Source organism: Heterodontus francisci, chromosome 5 (genome assembly GCF_036365525.1).
Source record: "Heterodontus francisci isolate sHetFra1 chromosome 5, sHetFra1.hap1, whole genome shotgun sequence".
NCBI classification, from domain to species: Eukaryota; Metazoa; Chordata; class Chondrichthyes; order Heterodontiformes; family Heterodontidae; genus Heterodontus; species Heterodontus francisci.
In genome coordinates this window covers 185929110-185950577 of record NC_090375.1, presented here as the reverse complement: position 1 = coordinate 185950577, position 21468 = coordinate 185929110, and the positions used below count along the sequence as shown (strand labels likewise).

The following is a 21468-nucleotide window of genomic DNA, read 5'->3' as shown; positions in this document are numbered from 1 at the left end:
CGATGACGCCATTAGGCCCCGATTTGCTATCTTAACCTGAGGCCTGAGCAGGGGAGCTGCGATGGCTCCTCCACTGGACCATTTTAAAAACCTTTCACTGTAGTCCAGGCGGAGTTCCTTAGGACCCTACAATGAGACCTTACATCTCCTATACCCGGGGATTCCTCTCCTGGGCCCTCCAATGGAGGTAGCTTGTTAGCTTGTTCTGGGAACCATCGACGTCGCCTCCTGCTGCACAACCCCACCTCCACCACCCCCTACTCCCCAGCCCCCCGTTCCCCCTCCCCGCACAGCTCCCACCTGCCATCCAAGCAGTGATTCCCATTGGATTCGGTCTGATCTTGCAAATGCAAATGAGCTAAACTCTCTGTCCCTCAGCATATAGGCTTGTCACTTGCATTGAACATACCCACCCCAACCCACCCTGAGTTAAAATTGAGGCCTTACTTTTCATTGAATGTGTTTTTTACCTATTTATTTCAATAGAAATTCCTCTCTGGCTGAATATGCACAAATTTAAGAATTACTTTTCAATGCAAACCACAACTAGGCTCCGTAAGGTATCCTAAATTAAGATGCAGCTCTGTTTCTGGGTGCACAGAGATATAACCAACACGTCCTGATAATCCAACCCACAAAGCCCAGGCAACTCTGATTTGATTTGTGCTTTTCGGAGTAAATATTGCAAGGCTGGTTGACTTTAAATTGATCTTTAGAAGATCAAAAGCACTGTGAATTAGGGAATGCTGACTTCCAACCCACACTTGCATTGAACAAAATTCTACACCTCGCAAAATTAGCCCTTTTTAAAAATAAAACTTGCTGCTTGTACTCATTGAGTTTCTTGGGCCTGGAGGCCTAGAAAGAGCTGTTCATAATGCTGCTGCTTCAGTCGCAGCTAAATCTTAATTCAGAACACCAAAATCTGTTGGTATTCGCAGCTTGAGATATGTGCAAATGAATGGAAATGATCATTTAAACTTTAGAGTCTAAAAATTACTGTTGTCAGTATTAGCAGATGAGTGTTTAACTTGTTGATATGATGCTCCTCAGATTGCTATTTTAATACAAGCGTTAACCCATTTAGTTCACCTTTTTCTTACTTTGGCTTGCTTTACTTTCTACTCACTATGCCTACCACTCACTTCCTGCTTGTCTGTATATCTCTCTCTTTATGTCTATATGTCTTGGCTTCTGTTTCTTTCTGTAGAATTCCCACTATGTCACTCAACCATTTTCTATGCCACCTTCTCTGTGCATAATTTTCCCTCCTTATGCTCCATCTCTCTCTCTCTGCTTTTAATGCCCTGCCCCATGAACGCCAGAAGTCAGACAGTTTGCAGCTCGCATCTTCTGATTGGTGCTGCAATGATCTGTGGTCTCCCTGGCTCCGCACAAGAGAGGTTTGAGTCAGGGAGGCCAGGCACTGAGAGAGCAGGAAGGTTGAAGGTTTATTGGGTGGTCAAGGACTGGACTGGGAGGGATGGGAAAGACCAGCGACTGGGAATAGTGAGCAAGTGCTGGGGTGGGAACATGCATTCTATGCCTGGTAATCATGTGCCTAATAATCCACTAAAAGGCCAAAGAAAAAGGAAGAAAGGTGCAAGTGCCAAAAATCTGAAGCACGTAGAGGTCAGTCAGCTTCCACTGAGAGAAAAGCATAGGTTAACGTTTCACTCAGTTTTCACAAAACTCACTCGGATTATAGCACAGGACAAACAAATCTGTGGGATATGATAGTGAAGAGCACAATAATTTACTTGATAGCACAATAATTTGGGCAGGGTAGGACAATTGATTCACCTGTCCCACTCTTTTGCCTTATATCAGTCTGTCTGTCTATCTATTTAGCTGTAATATATTAAAAAACTTACAGCTGCATGAACTTTGTTTTTTCCGTTATAAATTCCTATATCTACATTTATACTGGAAACTGCTTATATAAACATGTCATTCTATTGAAACTTGTCATGCTATAATAATAAACTTCTTGTACTGTAACCTCCGACATAAAGAAGCTGCAGCTAATGATAGTTTGTCACCATGTCCACTATAAGTGATCAACTATTTTCTTCTTAAAAATCTTGAATCTCCATGCAATACCTTTCTGCATTTCTTGACCCCTTATTGACATTTTTTTTACTTTTACCATTACAGACTTCTATGTCCACTTTTATAATAGGTTCTACTTATTTAAACTTATCACTGTGACCACACGGGTGGGATTTCCATTCCGGGTCAGGACCACAACGTCGTGGTCACTTCCAAGTCTTGACCCCTGTGCTGTGTCGGCAACAGGCACGCATTGCAATTTCAGTATGGAAATAAGATAATTGGCCTGGAATCATGTTTGCCACCGAATTAACGGCGGTGGATGCAGGAAGGAGATGGAACTTAGGCAGCAGTAAGCCTGATTTAAAGGGCGGGAGGCAGCCATTGCTGAGGTTGTCATTCGCCCAAGAGATAGAGGAAGGGGAAGAGCAAAGGACATTGAGAAAGGAGCTCCGCCCACCCTCCGCCGTGCCAGGGCAGCCACCTGTTTCTCAGATGCCTCACTGGAGACGCTGCTGGAGGTGGTGACTGAGAGAAGAAACATCCTGCTCCCGTCCAGTGGCAACAGAAAGCCTGCAAGACTCACCAAGAGGGTATGGCAGGAGGCTGCTCACAAGGTCAGCAGCAGAGGAGTGGTGAAGAAGAATTGGGTGCAATGCAGGAAATGCATCAATGACCTCCTCAGGTCAGGAAAGGTGAGACCAAAGATAGACCAAGATGGCATGCCTCCTGGTCACCAATCACCAGTGTGAAAACGAGAGACACGTAAAGTGAAGACACATAAAGTTCTCCTGACGATGGGAGAAATCTGTGCTCATCAGCCTTGAAGACCCATAAGTATAGGTCAGAACCCTGGTGATGTTGGACAGGAGGCTGGAATCCAGACTGTGACATCTTATGCGACTGAAAAGCCACAAGTGGTGAGGGAGAAAAGCATTGTCCTAACTGCATTTTTATTCAGCTCGTGGGCCAAACGGGAGTTGAATGCCAGGGAGAACGAGAGGGCATGCCTGGACTGGGGAAGTGGGGGTGGGGGGTGGGGGTGGGTGCCACAGCTAGTGTTGCTGATGTACTTTGAGGAACTGGCCCTTGACCTGGCCAGAGCATCAAGGCACAGGGACACTGGGGATGGAGAAACGGGGGTCCATCATAGACAGCATGAAAAAAAATCTCAACATCTCCGGGTTCAGGGGATGCATGGCAATATTCCCCGTGCAACAAGCTGTCAATGCATGAGCTGTCATTTCATTATTTTAAGCAGGGTGAGCATCTGTTGAATGTCCTGATCTCTCATCACAATCTTCTCTTTCGCCTCCCATAGGGCCAGCTGCAGAGGGGCAGGAGGCCACACAAAGACAAATTCCCAAGGCGTCAGAGGGAGAAAGACACCTCGGAGCCTGCATTGTCATATCTTTCCTGCACACCTTCCACCAGCTCAGATATTTGCACCTCAGTGGGTCCTCGCACATTATAAGCGAGGGTGGTTCATAGTAATGTGCACCACAAATCAGAGCAGGAGGATACGCGGGAGGCAGCGTTGGCTGTGGCTAGTCCCCCTCGGAGGATGGAGGACAGATGCAGCCCTGCTCAGCAGGGCAGAGATGCAGATCCTAGGGAGTCACGAAACAATCTGCTCTACCAGGAGAAGCAGCGTAAGATGTGTGCCCACATGTCGGAGTTACCTGAGGCACTGCAGAGTCATGGGATGAGAATGGAGGAGTCAATCCAGCCCATGTGCTCCACAATGTCTCAGTGCTTTGAGTGCATGAGCTCCACCATTGAGAGAGTGGACAACCTCATGGAGAGCCATATGCATCACTCTGAGTGGATGCAGGAACAGCACACTGACATGCTCAGAATGCACTCTGCATTCTGTAGCACTGACTGGTCAGTGGCGCTTTGAGACATGGCGTGGATGCCAGCTGTGTCCCAGCTGGTGGTTCCCTCTCATGATCAAGGGCACCATGAAAGGGCTGAGGTGGCAACAGATGGCGATGAGAGGCCACCCCTCACAGGGCTCCATCATCATCATTCGCCTCCATGGCCCCTCCAATGGGCAAAGCATCTGTGGAGTCACGCCCTGTGACAGAGGCGACACCTGCAGTGATGCTGATACAGCAGCCTTTGGAGGTGCCCCCCTGGGCTGACCACCACGGGCCTCACAATCCTAGCAGTCTGCCTCCACCTCATCCTCAACCACAGGGGGAGCACCTCGTAGGAGTGACCGTCATCACAGGCCATTGCATCGGTAATGTCACTTAGCAATAGTGAAATGTTAAGTGATAAAGCGCTGGGAAGGTTGTTGCACTAAGGCTGACTTGTGTTGATGAAATGCAGGAGAGTGGGAAGTGCGGGTTGGCAGAGCATTGCAGTGTGCTGGTGAAGTTTGTGTAAGAGGGAGATTCTCATGCCTTCCTGTCCATCCTTTCTGACCCCTTCACCCCATTGCCCAGTGGTCTTCCTCTGCTGTGGCAAATGCTACTCCTCATCGCTGGTTGGAGCAAGCTCAGAGAAACTCGATCCCATTTTCTCTAATTCTCTTCCTTCATTAGCAATTGAATGTGGAGTCTTCCTGAGCCCTCCCATCCTGTCATGATCCCATGAGAACTGTTAGCAGAATGATCCGTTTTCCCCTCAATCCTGGTCCCACTAAAATGCCTTCATCAAGAGTGCAGCGATGTGAATGATAATTCATCTCACTAAGCACAATTTTGGTTACCTGTGAATGAGGGCTTTCTATGAGCCTTCTCTCTTCAGTGCTGCCTCTTGCTTCTATCCTGCTGTCTCAGCTTGCTCTCCACTGTGTCACCGCCTCCTCTTCCTTTCTACTGTGATTCTGATGTTAAGTTGAACCCTCACCTTCGAAAGAAAATCCAAAACTGGCCCTTTACCTAGCTGACAACAAGCTCATTAATGGTCTGACGTGGCCATTTGTATCGAGTGGGCGGTTTACCTCTTACTGCTCCTGACCCTGCCTTTCAAACTTGGAAGCTTTGCATTGAGAAACTGGCACGCCAACCCAAGAGGTGGGTTTACGTGACCGCCCGCCCACTTTCCTGCCCACACAAATGAATAAAAATCCCGCCCCACAATCTGACTGTCACAAATCACTCATGTGACTCCAGACCCAGAGCAACATGGTTGACTCTTAAATGCCCTGTGAAATGGCCTAGCAAGCCACTCAGTTTAAGGACAATTCGGGATGGGCAATAAATGCTGGCCTAACCAGAGGCGTCTACATTCCACAAACGAATTTTAAAAAAATGCTTTTCGAGAATTCTTTTTATCCACTATTTTTTGTCGGTATCTGAAATTTCTAATATTAAAAGTTTGAAAGAAAATCTAAAAAGAAAACTATAATGGCACATTCCCTGCAACATAATGAAATGTATCCATTGAATTCTCTTTTGCATTTTTAATGTCTTCATTAAAATTTTGACTTGATCGCCTCAGCATCTCCTGAAAGCTTGGACATGAACTTAATATTTTTATCCAGAGCTGTGTCCCTGTGAGCTGAATTTAGATTATGCACCCTGAGCGTTTACAGTGCATTTGCTTACCGAGGATGCAACAGCACCATTCAGTGAATTGTATTGATGAAATATTTTTCTTTAGAATTTATCACTTAGTGCTCAGTTGCCTTGCTTGAAATAATTTTGTCAAACAAAGGGCCAATTTTCATAACCTTTGATGAGGCAAAATATATGTTGTGATTTTATTGATATAAGGTAGTTTGAGTGTGTCTCTGTGTGAAAAAAAATCTGCAATGATCACAATCCAGTTATCGTTTTTGTTTTGTGTTCTATCCACCGGAAAGTATATTAAGCTGAAGGGTGGGGAGAGGGAGATAGGGCCTTAGTTCATTTAAGTTTAGTTTCACAAAATGTCAGTTGAATGTTGAAGCCAACTTATTACCTCACATGTGTCTCTGTATCTGTTCTGCTAAAGTTACGGTCTACAAGCAGGAGAACTCCTATGGAAATCCAATCCCCTGGAACTTTAATGGTTTCTTAAAACAACATTGAAAAGTACAAGTGTGCAGTTTAATTTTACTTCTTGGTGTAAGAAAAAAACCCCCAAAAAATAAAAGTACTATGGGGTAGATTTTCCAAGTACTCGACTGTGGCAAAGTATCTGCTCCATCGCGGTCGAGAATATGGATATTTATCTTTCAGCGTGCCCACGGTTTCTCTTTGTTCAAAATGTTAATATTGTATCAACAGTTTTATGGCAGATGGCTATTCCTAATTTTGTTCTTCTTTTGTTTACAGGCCGTTGATCATAATCTGCTTGAAATCAATACCAAAGATACGTGTCAGAGTCCTGCTGAGAAAAACAGCTTTCCACAGGTGCCCTGGTACCTGGCGGACCATGATCAATACCGATTCTCTGTAGTGTGAGTGTTGCTTTAAAACTTGCCATTCTTAAAAATAGCCTGAATTTTACAATAGGTGCTTCTTCTCCCCAGACATTCTTTCATTACTTTTACCTAAGTTATCCTTTTGGCACGTGCAATTATGTTTAATAGGTTCCCTTTTTATCTATTGGGAAGCTCAAAGCTGGGAGATTATCTTGCCTGTTCTTTGACTGACTGAAAGATCAGTGTTAAAAAAAGACGTTAATTAAATTAGCTAAATACGGAGTGGAGAAGTTAAAGAGTCATTGTCAAAAAAGAGCAAATCTGACCTTTAAATACTGATTGTGTGAAGAAAAATGCATATGTTCTTGGCTTAACATTGTACAAACCAGTGTGAGTTTGGAAAAAAAATTAAACTGGTCTTAGATTTAACTTGCTATTTTTGGGTTTCATTTCCAACATTATTATTTAAGATCCGTCCTTGAATTTAAGTACTTTTATACATTGGAGTCTATCTTATATAGTTTGGAACTGCAAAATCTAAAAGACTTGCAATAGTTGTTTATCGTGATATGTTTATATGTAGCATTGCAGTAGAAGTAAATGAACAGGGTAAAACCAGCAAAAGCATCCGTTTGTAATGTGTAACATCGCAGCAACTGCAGGCTGCTCTTAATTGCCGTTGCCAAGTTTAAAACCTTCAGAAGTCTTTGGGGGTTGATTGTAACTCGACAAAATCTTCGTTAATGGTTCAGTAGAAAATCTTCGTTAATGGTTCGGTAGCAGCTGCAAATGGTGCTGGCAGACTTACTGCCTCTTTAACAATGACACTGCTTGCTGTCTCTCTCTGAGGATCTGAAGCCTGTTTCTAACGGTAAGCCCTCTTTAATACACAAATCGCACTTCCGTGGTGTACACAGGATACCAATTGCCATTTTAGGACAGGACTGGTTGGAGCATGCCCTGTCCAATCTCCAACCGGTTTCACTGATGAAGGAGCCTAAGAAACCTTCCAGAAGTAAGTTTTTAAGCTATTTTTGTGGGGCCAGAAGGAACAGGAGTGCTTCTCCAGGTCCCACAGAAATAATTTGGGTCACTAACGCTGCAGGCTTAATCGCGATTACATTCTCCCCCCACCCGCCACCGACCTACTATGATTGGGCAGCCTCTGGGCTGCTTGAATCGAGCAAGCTGCATTGGGATGCCCATTTAAATGAGGCCTGGGACTCAAACTGGGTACCACCTCTTCATCCCTGCCCACCCCCTGGACTGTTAGAATCAACCCCTTTGTCCTAAAGCACCTCACAGCACATAGCTTCCTATTTGTAGTATATTCCTCTATGCTGTAAGCAAGGGGAATAAAACTCATGCATGTGCTAAGTTTGCACTGAGGATCAGTCATTTTGTGCATAAGCTTTACAAGGGTGGGCTCAAATCTTTACTCAAACTGCCAAAATTGCCACTGGGAATAGCTAAATTCTCCTCAAAGTGCTGAGTTGCACCCTAGGCATGGAATTCCCAATGGGAAAATCTGTATTTTGATACTATGAGAGGAGGAGGATGAAGAAGACATGGAAGTTGAGGGCTGTTAGAGTCGGGCACTACTGGAGATATCTCTTTCCTACATGACGACACTCACTCACTAGTGTCCACTGACCAAGTAGGTCTTAATTATGCAGCCCCAAAGCATGAGGAGGGTACACAAGGAAAGTAAGTGAAACTGGAGAGCCAGCTGCCAGAGTGCACCTGATAACCCAGAACTTTTAAGAAATGAAGTTTGACTCACCAAATAACTTCATACCTGCCTCCCCACTACACCTTCACGTGCCTCACTTACCTGACTTCTGTCATAATCCTTTATAAGACAGAAGTCGACATTTCCCCTGCTGTCTTCCAACTCCTGAAAATTGAAAGCATACACAGAAATGGACTCTGAACTCTATGTGAACAACATTTACCAGGAAGTTCCAGCAAAATCCATTGCCCTTTTCTACAGGTGCTTCTTAACCCTGTGACTACCCCTTGTAGCAGTTTACTTAATCTATTACTGCTGTGACGTGCCTTGAGAGTAGATTGAGATTGAGCAATGGCTAGCTGGCATCATCTCCTTAGATCCTCAGAGATGTGAGGTGACTCAGGGTAGCAGTTGTCCCAGATGGACCACTTGCTGATAGCCTTACACTTGCAGTAACATGTGGTGCCTGGCACAATTCTGAAACTTCCTCATGGTGAAGGCATTGGAAGGCGGCCTTAAGGAAGAAGGCTCATTGCTAATCCCCAGGGAGACAGTGGCATCATCTGTGTTCACTTCTTGCTAGCCACTGGTGCCGGGCACAGGCTCAGAGGTGCCACTGGTCAGCGTCACCACAGACTGAATTGTCCCAATTATATCTTGAAAGCTTTGTACAAGTGTGGCATTTAGGTCTACCCGCAAGGCATATGTTGAAGCCTTGTACATGCTGCCCTGTCCTTAGAAGCTTTTTCTGGCATCTTGATGTTACAGAATGTCAGGGGCTAACAGAGTCTCAAGGGTGTTCGGCAGGTCCTGCAATGTGCAGATGTATATAATGGGCTCTTCCCACTTATCAACTCCACCATATGTCTGGAACTCTCTTTACTTTCTTCACATGAGATCGATGCTACCTAATCATAGTTCTGTTCAAGACAGTGTCTCCATGATCTATGTCTCTAGGCTTTTCAGCACTCTTCCTTTATTCCATTCCTAGGTCCTCATTCTCACCAGTGCTCAGTAACTCAGGTAGCGATAACCCTCCAAGCTAACTAATTCCTAACCGGTGCTGGTGCCTGCTCGGATAAGATGGCAGGACAGAGTTTGTGAGGATGTGGCATTAGCTGTGGATCTGGAAGTGCCCAGGCAGTCATCAGCATGACCAATCTCTTCCACCGAGGGAACCCTATGTGAAAGACAGGAATAGCCTATCAATCTGGATGGATAGTGTCATTTCCCTTTAGTGGGTGAGGGCATTGCAAACTTTGAGAAAACACACAAAGCTGAATCCAGATTTGATGACCATTGTTCATCTTTATCAACCTTCTCTTGCCTGCTTTCTTCCAACCTTGCTCTCTGCTGCAGATGTTCCTGCACATCTGCCGATTATGTCTAACGCTTTGTGCGGAATGAGGGTTTGAGTGATGGTGGCCCTCTGTCAGTTATCTTTCTATGGTGCTGGTTGTATTGCATTTTTCCCTTTGGAGAGAGAAGACAATTTGGTTCATGATATTGCTGATATATCACATACCCTGCAGCAAAGAGCCTACATTGGACTACATGCATGAGGCAGGAATCTCAATTTAACAGACATGTAGTACATTGAAACAACCATCCCAGTGTTTGAACTGCACCAATGGTGCTCTGAGCAGCAGAGAGTGAATTGGCAGTGGTGGGCCGCAGCTCCATGGCATAGCCATAGAAAGGGATGTACACCTGTTTCTGAGTTAGAAGCAGCAATGAGCCATGACTTGGGAGCAGATGAGAAGCTGCTAACAGAACTAAAGCAGCTACTGTAGGAAGCAGCATTGGTTTCACGAGTTATGTAGAATTGGATATTATTTTCTCATTCCCTTCTTTTGCATTGTCTTTTCTTGTTGTTCACCCAGAAACCAGAGATTTCAGAAAGAAACCTGTACCTATTGGTCAACTAGTTCCTGTCTTTTTATGTGAGAAACTAGACAAAGGGCTGAATTTTCCTAACCCTATGGTGACAGACTGGGAGGTGGGAGGGTTGATTATGTGGCGAGGGAAGGTGTCAGGATGGGTTGCTGATGTCTTTCTGGCATAATACCAGTGGCGGGAACCTAAGTGGCAGCCAATAGAGGCAACTGAGTGCCCAATTAAGGGCCACTTCACGCCCCCACCAGCATTTTGTCTGCGTTGGGAGGGTCCGCCACTGTCTGGGGAGACATGCCAGGCAAATCCTCCCAATGGGTTGCTGGAGGGAGCCCTCCTTAATGGCTGCTCCATGGCTCAGGAAGGGGCTCCCAGCAGCAATGGCCACTCCCATGGCTGAGACGCCATTGCTGTAATCTGACCGCCACCCCCCACCCACCCCTCCCACCCGCCCGATCATCGGGGCCTGGCTTGCTCAAAGAAGCTTACCTCCTCTTCGAGGGTGCCTTGGCATGGAGGCACTCTCTTCCTTGCTGCCTCAACAGCAGCCACCACTAGCAGTAGCACTGCCAAGGCTGCTGAGCTACTGGCCCTCTGCTTGGGCCAGAAGTTCTAGGAGGCAGGTCGCTGTCCTCAATTGGAAAGCAGCTCCCGTGGTGGCCTGTTAATTGGCTGCTGCTGGTAAAATGCCACCCCAGGGTCCCACTGCCTACCAACCTGGTGTCGTCTCCCGCTTTCAGCCCAGGTGACAAAATCCAGTCCAACATCTCTTTGGGGGTCACGGTGTCTTCAAGATGTCATGCTCATTGATGGAAGATTACCTGGGCAATAATGAAATTAATGAAAAGTTGTTTTGTCAGGCGTGTGGGTGGGACATGAACGTGAGCAACACCTACATGGGTGGGACATGGGCGTGGGTGGGACATACATGTGGGTGGGAGATGCATGTGAGTGGGACATGGGTGTGAGCAGCCTGTTTCACAGGCACGACTTCTCCAACCTTCTCCTTGTTGGTCTCCAGAGTTTCACCCCACATAAACTTCACACAAAACACCACCACTCACATTTGACTCCTCACTGAATCTCACTTGCCTGTCTCTCATACCTTCCTTTGCAACCTCCTACAGGCCTACATGCCACTGCATTTCCAACTGCAATCTGTTAATGATCATCCCTCTGATCCAAGTTAGCCCTAGTACTGTCTGGCAGTGTTGCTAGTAGTTACCTGTGTCTCATTGACAATATGCTTTAAATGTAACAATGATTATACAAGGGGATCAGCGAAGTTGGTATAAATCATTTGAAGTTTATCTAGAAATAACCTGAAATTATTGTGGTAGCACTCTCTCCTCTAGATTTGTGCATGCCTATAAATCCCGAGAGGTAGCAGGACAGGTAGTTAAGAAAGGATACAGGATACTTTCTTTTACTAACCGAGGTGTAGAATATAGGAGCAGGGAGGTTATGCTAGAACTTCATAAAACACTAGTTAGGCCACAGCTGGAGTACTGTGCACATGACAGGAAAAATATGACTGCACAAGAGAGGGTACAAAGCAGATTTACAAGGATATTGCCAGGAATGGAGAATTTTAGCTATGAGGAAAGACTGTATAGGTTGGGGCTGTTTTCTTTGGAACAGAGGAGGCTGAGGGAGATTTAATCGAGTAGTATAAAATGATGATGGACTTAGATAGAGTGGATAGGAAGGACCTATTTCCCTTATCAGAGAGGTCAGTAATCAGGGTTTGTAAATTTAAAGCAATTGGTAAAAGGATTAGAGGGGACATAAGGAGAAATTTGGTCACCAACAGGGTGGTTGGATTCTGGAACTCACAGCCTGAAAGGGTGATAGAGGCAGAATCCCTCATCGCACATAAAAAATACTTGGATATGCACTTGAAGTACCGTAACCTACAGAGCTACGAACCAAGAGCTGGAAAGTGGGATTAGGCTGGATAGCTCTTTCTCGATTGGCAAACATGACAGCCAAATGGTCTCCTTTTGTTTTGTAAATTTTCTATGTTTGTTAACTCAGAAGGTTGTGGATTCATGTCCCATTCCAGAGACTTGAGCATAAAATCTAGACTGACACTTCAGTGCAGTACTGAGGGAGTGCTGTCTTTCAGATGATTTTTAAACACTTTTTCATGGGATATGGGCATTGCTGGCTTGGTCAGCATTCATTTTCCATCCCTAATTGACCTTGAGAAGGTGCTGGTGAGCCGCCTTCTTGAACCGCTGCAGTTAAATCAAGGTCCCGTCTGCCCTCTCAGGTGGATGTAAAAGATCCCATAGCACTATTTCGAAGAAGAGCAAGTGAGTTCTCCCCAGTGTCCTGGCCAATATTTATCCCTCAACTGATAGCTAAAAACAGATTATCTGGTCACTATCACATTGCTGTTTGTGGGAGCTTGTTGTGTGCATTTTGGCTGCTGCTTTTTCTACATTACGAAAGTGACTCGACTGCAAAAGTATGTCATTGGCTGTAAAGCGCTTTGGGACATGCTGAGCTCATGAATGATGTTGCATAAATACAAGTGTTTCTTTCTCTCTTTTTCATTTATCTTTTCCTTATTTTCTTTTCTCACTGTTTTCTCTGCTTTTCCCCTGTCCCGGCTGCAACTGGCTGGAATTCAGACCTTTACAATGCAAACTGATCTTCTTATGCACAACAGCAAGAACTTTATGAAAATCCTGTGCACCACAAGAATAAGGCTTGATTACATGTGTATTTTTTCATGTCCTATTTTATGTCCTGCCATTGGTTTGTACCCCCCTCAAACAGGTTCTCGGGATTAATGAGACTATGGTTTACTTCGGGCAACTGTGTTTGCTCATAACATTTAAGTGATATTTACGCACCAAGTTGAAAAATTGCTATGCCGTGAGGGCAACTTATTGACTAATATCATACTCTTTTGAATTCTTTCTTCCTGTTGCATCTAATTCTTAGTACAGCAATTTGAACAATCATTTAGAGGCGTAAAGGTTTACAGCATTGCAAATATTAATGTACACTTTTGCTATCATGAAAGTTTTGCAATGTTGTAAAATTTCACTCGTACTGATTTTGTGAAGTCACAGAAATACATTAAAATCACAACATGGATGCCTGCAAAGAGAATCAAATGCACCATGATTAAAATGCTATGAGCATTCTTTTGAAATTTGAGCATTTTAAATTAACAATGGTTTAATGATGTAAAGTATTTGGAATGAATCTCAGGTCAGCTTTAATCTCCGCTGCCTGGTTAGATGGTCATTGCTTGTTAATTGTATACAGAAACGGTGGGGGCAAAAAGGGGAGGAAAGTGGTCTCAGGCCCTGGGAGTGACTTTTACACAGCTGTAGACTCTAAACCTTACTCTGTGTACTGTAGGCGCCCACATTCTTCAAGGAAATAAAGCCTGACAGTTTGAACATTTTTCTGTCTTATACAAGCTTGTGGCAGCACAGTGATCATTAAAGATTTTGGCTAGCTGAACAGAGTCATATTGTTGCATACATATGGTTCCCACACCCAATAACTAGGGGTCTGTTGTCCAGTCATAAAGAAAGCACAGATACATGAGGCAGAGGACCCAAAGTGCACAAACTATCTTCCAATGTCCTCCTGAAAGAGGTGTGTATTTCAGATGTAAAGAATAATCTATCCATTGAAGTTCTAGCCTTGACTGAATCCCATGGATTCACAGCATGATGCGTTTTTTTTGGTGAAACGTGATTGTATTCACTATAAGGTGCCACTGTATGTCTGTCACAGAGTGTCTGTAACTTTTGAAGAACTATCATGTCCTTGTCTTAACAACAGGTACAGGTAATGCTTGTAGTCCTAACTCTTAGCACAGAGATTGACCCCCAAAATACCACCACAGTTTTTTGTGGTAGTCTGTCAGAATGGACCCAAGTTTGTCCAGGACCTGGATTCACTGGGACCAGGCCTTAAGCCACATTTTCCTGGATCACTTTGTACCTCTGCCCACACTTACAAGGCCACTGATGTAAGAGGCATAAGGAATGGAGATTTCCTGCTCCCCTGTCCTCATTCTGAACCCTGCAACCCTCTGAGATCTCTGCGTAGCTCCAACTCTGGCCTCTTGTGAATCCCCCACTTCTTACACCACACCAATGGCAGCTGTACCTTCTGCCATCTCAGCTCTCAGCCGTGGATTTCCCTCCCTAAACTTCTCCCTTTCATCACCTCTCTCTCCTCTAAGGCATTTCTTAAAACCTACCTCTTTGACCAAGCTTTTGATCACCTGTCCTAACATAGTGCTGTCTGTGGCTGTGTTAGCACTTTCACCTTTGAATCAAAAGATCATGGATTCAAGTCCCACTGCAAAGACTTGAGCATAAAATCTAGGCTCACGCTTCAGTGCAGTACTGAGGGAGAACTGCAATGTCGGAGGAGCCATCTTTCAGATGTGACATTAAACTGAGCTCCAGCTTCCATCTCAGGTGGATGTAAAAGATCCCATGGTATTATTTAAAGGAGATCGGGGGAGTTATACTGGGTGTCCTGGCCAATATTTACCCCTCAACCAATATCACTAAAACAGATTATCACATTGTAGTTTTTGGGCACTTGCTGTGCACAATTCAGTTGCTGCATTTCCCCACATTTCAATGGTAACAATGCTTCAGTAGTAATTCATTGGCTGTAATGTGCTTTGGGACCTCATGAAAGCCACTATACAGATGCAAGTTCTTTCTTTCCTTCCCTCTTTGGCTCAATGTCGCATTCTATCTGTCTAGGTTCCTGTGAAACACATTAGGATGTTTTACTACATTTATATAAATGCAAGGTGTTATTGTTGTTTTAAAACTGAGCTATTTGGACCCTTTTGGGAATCTGTTAGAGGTTTGCAGCAGTCTGTGGAGCTCATCAATGCTAGAGCTACGAGGCAGCAAGAGTTAAGCTGAGTAGGAGAGTAGAGCAGGAATTGGAGAAGGGATTGAGGAATGAGAAAGGTTAACAGTTGGGAAAGATGCACCATAGAGCTGATGTTGGATTTTGAGGAGAGATTGAAGGACTCAGAGTTGATGTCCATGATGATGCATTTCAATGACTCAGTCTGTCAGGACCAGAGTTTCTGGTCACACAACAACACCATCCTTCACATCCCCATGTCAGACAGAATACAGTCTTGAAGTTCACATGATGATTCATGGTCATGGGTTGCTGTGTGGAATTTTGAAAACTGCAGACAGAAATATTGCATTTTTGGCACTTTTATAGTGGGTATTTCGCAAGTTTACCTTTCTTCATCATAGGGACAATTATATTGGTATAAGTCACAGAAACATAGAGTGGATGTATTGATTTGATGAATTCTGAACTAATAATAATATACATTAAAAAGTTTATAACTAGGTGGCATTGCATCACAATCACATTGCAATGTGCCCTTTAGCACATCTATGCAGAAAGCATCCACTGCAGTACACCACTATTTTCTGTGTGTACCCTCTCGGAAAAGTGAGAAAACCGCTGATCTCATTGAGAAATCCTTTGGAAATCTGTTCCATTTTAAGGGTTTTGCTTTCAAAAATACCTGAAATGCAAATTGATTATGATCAGGGTCTCCTGTCAATCAGTGTGATGGCAGAAATGTGCTCATGTCACAATGCAGCATGTTGCTAAAACATCTGCGTTGAAGTGGCATTTCATTTACTCGCTGTAAAAATGATCATAGTGTCTTGTTGGTGTCTCTGTGACTGATGGAAAGACTGCATTCATGAATATTATTTAGGCCTTGATTACAGACATAAGATAATTTAAATTAACTCAATCAATAATAAAATATGCAAGAGTTATTATGCAACAATCAGCATCGTTTAGAGAGCAGCATTGTTTCTGGGACAATTTGCACCAAGATTAAAATGCAACATGGAGGCTCACATGTTCGGTTGCACTTTGTAATCAGATCTAAAGTGCACAGCAGTGAGATGCAAGTTATTCCAGCTGCTTCATAAACACAGTCTTAAAATGTAATGGTCTTTTCGGCATCCACACACCAGTTTGAGAGACATTGGTTTAAAGGCTGTATCCAGGTGTTCAGTTTGATAAAAGCAGCACTGGACAGTAAAGCTGCCACTTCAAATACTAAGGCTCATCATCGGTTTAAGAGCAATGACTTTCTCGTGCAGTTATGAAACCATCTGTCTGACCCTTAATCCGTGAGATGGCTTGCTAGAATTAGAAAGCTTTAGAGTTTAGTAAAGCCTGATCAATCTAATTACCCAGACACTAAAATTAAAGTACTCTTCCAGGACCTTTAAACTAACCAGTGATGCAATTTGTTCTGCATTGTTTGCTTGCTGATGCAGAAAAAAGGTACAGATCTTTTTTGATGTCTTCTTCTATGTAGAACCAGCAGCGAACATGTAAGTCATGCAGTTCCAACAATTTTGAAAAGGAAAGTTACCTCATTCTATATGCGGTGCTTGCATTTTACTTGTCTGTTACAAGAAATAAAAATCACTTTATGGATAGTAGCTGCATCTTGCTTAATCTCTACTTTGTTGCATGGCTCGTAGTTGGATTCCATTCCAATTGTAATAATATCAAAACTGAAGCCAGGCCCTTTGGTGCAAGGATTACTTATTTGTCTGCAGTGTTTGATTAATGTGAGACATGTTATTTTCCAGGCTGTGTATTGCAAATGCATGAATAAATCTTATATGCAAAGAAAGCATAAGAAAATGAGTAAAGTATTGTCAGCATAATTAATTTTTCCCCCTGTCAAGGCAGTTGTATAATGTCTGTTGCATGCTGATTGGTATTCATTACAGCACGCTCGCTAATCCACATAGGTGTGCTCCTTTCACAGAACTTTATTCATATTATTCAAATTTGTTTCGCCTAACATATTATAAATAACCAGCCAGTTGCAGCAGGGAATACACTGAGGTGCCAGAGACTCACCAGAATCATACACCTGCAGTAATGCACCATGATCTACTTATAGCACAATAATTGTGCAATGTGACTATGTATTGTGACAATGCCAGCATCATTATCGCTAGCCTTAACTTTGTTCAATCTGTCACGCATTGAAATCTTTATTTCTGATAACATTTACATATTACATAGAGTTTGCAGTGCAGAAACAGGCCATTCGGCCTAATAGGTTGAAACCAGTGTTTCAGCCTCCTTTCACCCTACTTCATATCACCCTATCAGCATATCCCTCTATTTATTCCTTTCTCCCTCATGTACTTATCTAGGTTCCCCTTGTATGCATCTGTGCTATTCACCTCAACTACTTCTTTTGGGAGCAAGTTTCACATTCTAACCACTCTCTGGGTAAAAATGTTTAGCCCAAATTCCCTATTGGATTTATGAGTGAATGTTTTATATATTTATGCCCCTTAGTTTTGGACACGCCACAAGCAGCAAAATTTCATCCACCTCTGCTGCATCAAACCTGTTCATAATTTTAAAGACCACTATTCGGTCACTCTAAAGCCTTTTCTATTGTCTTATAATATAGGCAAAGCGATTTGGATTGCATTTGTGTTAAACAATGGCGGCCCGCACGCGGGGGCCGAGCTTTGCGGACATGGTGGCTCATTTAAATGACTGGGGCAGACCCCCCGTGATGACGTGGAGGGGGCAGGCGGTCCATCCCCAGCAACAGCATCAGGTGCTATTGCGCAGGCGCTGATGCCCTTTTTAAAGGGCTTCGAGCCAGACATTACAATTTGAATGTTTAAAGATACAGTGTTTGTGAAAATTTAAATAAATTTATCCTGACCCTCTCCCACCACCTGCCGCCCCCCTCCCCCCAATAACCATGAAAATAAAAACCTGCCCTCTCTCCCCACAAAACACTTACCTTGTGCTCCCGACCTTTCCCCCTCCAAAGTTCATCAACTTTAAACTTTACCCCTTCCCATCATCGCCCTAGACAATGAAATTAGTTTTACCCCGCTCCCCCCCGCACAGTGAAACTTACTTACTCCCCCTCCCCACCAGTGTCCCGCATCGGATCTCTGGACGGAAATCCAAATGCGTGGGAGTGCCAGCCACCAGCACCAGTATGGCACCGGAACGGACGACGGGAGCAGGTAAGTCATTTATTCATTAATTCGCATTTATTTAAATATTTAGATGTGGCTGCTGTTGCCATGAGGCCTTGCCGCCACTGGCAATATCAGGCCTGGCCTTCCCGGCATTGAGGCCTGTGGTGGGCCTCTGCCGGAGGCATTTTCTGGCATTTCCCCACCCCCCCTCCAACCCCTGCCAGGATCCCTGATATCGGGGGGGGGGGCCCAATTTCTCTGTAAATTACATGTTTATACATCAGCTTGCATTTTGTTTCTTTCTGTAAGTTTTACACCTCATTGGGTTCAATTTTAACTCTTATGTAAGTGGACAGGTTTTGAATGAGTTAAAATTGGGCTCAATTGTATTGCATTGGTGATATCACACAGCCCTTGTTCATTACTGACAACTTCCTCACCTGTGTAATTCACTCAGCCAACTTTGCCACTGGCCAATTTTTGTGGAAACAAGGGGAAACAAATGTCTTGTGCACATTACATAGAATAGCAGCTGGTCAAGGGATGAATTTCAGATATATGTTGGGTCCCTTGTGGCTTTGGGGTTGTAGGCGCACTCATGGTTTCATCACTTGTGGACGCAGTGGCCTGAAACCAACCAGGGACTGCATACACCACGCATCTGTAATTCACACCTGGCCCTCTGTTGTTCTTTACATGCATGCTTAGCAAGCAAAAACGATCACTAAAATGAATCCTTATGGGGAACAAATGAAATACATATTGGTTAACTCTCTTAGCAAACTACAAATATATACATTAACTCTTCAAACCATAGACTGAAGATTGTGTTGAAAGCTCAAATTGAAGCACTAATTCGGTTATTTATTAGACCTGCATATGATACAGGAAAAAGCAGATTGTTCAGAATGTGAACATTTAACTGTTAGAAGCCTAAGCTGTTTTAGACTGGCAGTGATCTGATAAAACAGCACTCTCATGAAGTTGAATATTTCAAAGTGATGGTCTCAGAAAAAAATCATGCAATTGAAGATTACCAAGGTAGAATAGAAGGGGGAAGACTCCAGCTTCAGTGGTTTGTGGATTTTTACATCAAAGCTATGCTTTTACTGTCACGTTCATATATATTTATGCTGAGGTGCCAGACCTGTGTTACCATGAAAGGGAGCTATCACGCTGCCTAATGTTGATCAATAACTGATATATATAAAATCATCTTATCCTTTGTGATCACACTGATCCAAAACTCTGCTGCCTGTATCCTAACTTGCACCAAGCCCCATTCAACCATCACCATATACTCACCACTCTACTTTGGTTCCTGGTTTGGCAACGCCTCAATTTTAGAATTCTCAAACTAGGAGGATAGAGCAGATGAATGCACGGCTGGAGAGATGGTGCAGAAGACAGGTTTTAAATTGCTGGGACAGTGGGATCAGTTCAGGGGGAGATGGGACCTGTACAAGCTAGATGGATTGCGCCTGAACAGAGCTGGGCACAATGTGGGGCAATTTGCTCATGCTATTGGAGAGGTAACTCCTTTTAAAGTAACTTGGCAGGGGTGTGGGAACAAGGAGATAATATTAAAGAGGGAAAGCAAGGTGCACATAGAAGTGGGAGAGACAAATAACACTAGAGTAGGAAATAGTAAGGTATTAGTTGGGGTCAGAGGATGAGGGAATGTAATAACGTCAAAATTAGGTTTACTATGTATGGATGTAAATACGTGGAGTGTGGTGAATTACAGAGTGGTGCAAAAATTATAGAGTAGTTACAATGGGGGACTTTAATTATCTTAATATAGACTGGGATTGTATTAGTGTAAAGGGCAGAGAGGGGGAAGAGTTTATGAAATGTGTTCAGGAGAATTTTCTACATCAGTATGTTTCCAGTCCAACAAGGAAGGAGGCATTGCTGGATTTTCTATTATTCGTTCATGGGATGTGTGCATCGCAGGCTAGGTCAGCATTTATTTCCCATCACTAATTGCCCTTGAGAAGGTGATGGTGAGCTGCCTTCTTGAACCACTGCAGGCCTTGGGGTGCAAATACACCATCAGTGCTGTTAGGAAGGGAGGTTCAGGATTTTGACCCAGCAACGAAGAAGGAACAGCAGTATAGTTCCAAGTCAGGATGGTATGTGGCTTGGACTGGAACTTATAGGTGCTGCTGCCTTTGTCCTTCTAGGTGGTAGAGGTCGCAGGTTTGGAAGGTGCTGTCGAAGGAGCCTTGGTGAGTTGCTGCAGTGCATCTTGTAGATGTTACACCCTGCTGCCACTGTGCGTCGGTGATGAAGGGAGTGAATGTTGAAGGTGGTGGTTGGGGGTACCAATCAAGTGTCTTGGATGGTGTCAAGTTTCTTGACTATTGTTGGAGCTGCACCCATCCAGGAAAGTGGAGAGTATTCCATCACACTCTTGACGTGTGTCTTGTAGATGGTGAACAGGCACTGGGGAGTCAGGAGGTGAGTTACACACCACAGAATTCCCAGCCTCTGACCTGCTCTGTAGCCACAGTATTTATGTGGCTGGTCCAGTTCAGTGGTTTGATATAACTGAGCGGGCATTTAAGAGTCAACCACATTGCTGTGGGTCTGGAGCCACATGTAGGCCAGAAGTCACATCTAGGCCAGACCAGGTAAGGATGGCAGATTTTCTTCCCGGGTTTTTACAACAAACAACAATAGTTTCATGGTCGCCATTAGACTAGCTTTTTAATTCCAGATTTATTCATCGAATTCAATTTCACGGTGTTTGAATTACCTCCTCTTTCATCATTGCCTGCGTTGCATCTTCTTCCTGAGTAAAGACTGATGCAAAGAATTAATTTAATACCTCAGCTATGCCCTCTGCCTCCATGTGCAAATCTTACTTTTGATCCCAAATCGGCCCCACTCCTTCTTTTACCACCCTTTTACTATTTATATGTCTAGAGGAAACTTAGGGATTCCCTTTTATGTTAATTGCCAGTCTCTTTTCATACTCTCTCTTTGCTTCTCTGATTTGCTTTTTCACTTCCCCTCTGAACCTTCTATATTCAGCTTGGTTCTCAATAGTATTTTCTATCTGGCATTTGTCATAAGCACACTTTTTCTTCTTTATCTTAATCTCTATCTCTTTTGTCATCCAGGGAGCTCTAGATTTGTTTACCCTATCTTTCCCCTTCGAGGGACCATACCTTGACTGTTACTTTGAAGGTAGCCTATTGCTCAGCTACCGGTTTTCCTGCAAACCTTTGACTCCGATTTATTTCTTCCAGATCTGTTCTACCCCATTGAAGTTGGCTTTCCCCCAATTAATTAATCCTTACTTTGGATCATTCTTTGTCCTTTTTCATAGTCAGCCTAAACCTTATGATAAAATGATCCCTGTCCCCTAAATGTTCTCCTCCTGGCACTTAAGC

General features: G+C 43.8%; 1 protein-coding gene across 1 annotated transcript in view; it reads left to right on the top strand.

Annotated features, from left to right (window-relative positions):
- The window catches only part of ofcc1 (orofacial cleft 1 candidate 1), a 289619-nt gene that overhangs the window by 182797 nt on the left and 85354 nt on the right, over positions 1–21468 (top strand). The window contains exons 16-18 of the mRNA XM_068032686.1: positions 487–560; positions 6324–6448; positions 16370–16426. Coding sequence (XP_067888787.1) covers positions 487–560; positions 6324–6448; positions 16370–16426 — 256 coding nt within the window. The remainder of the gene's footprint in view (positions 1–486; positions 561–6323; positions 6449–16369; positions 16427–21468) is intronic.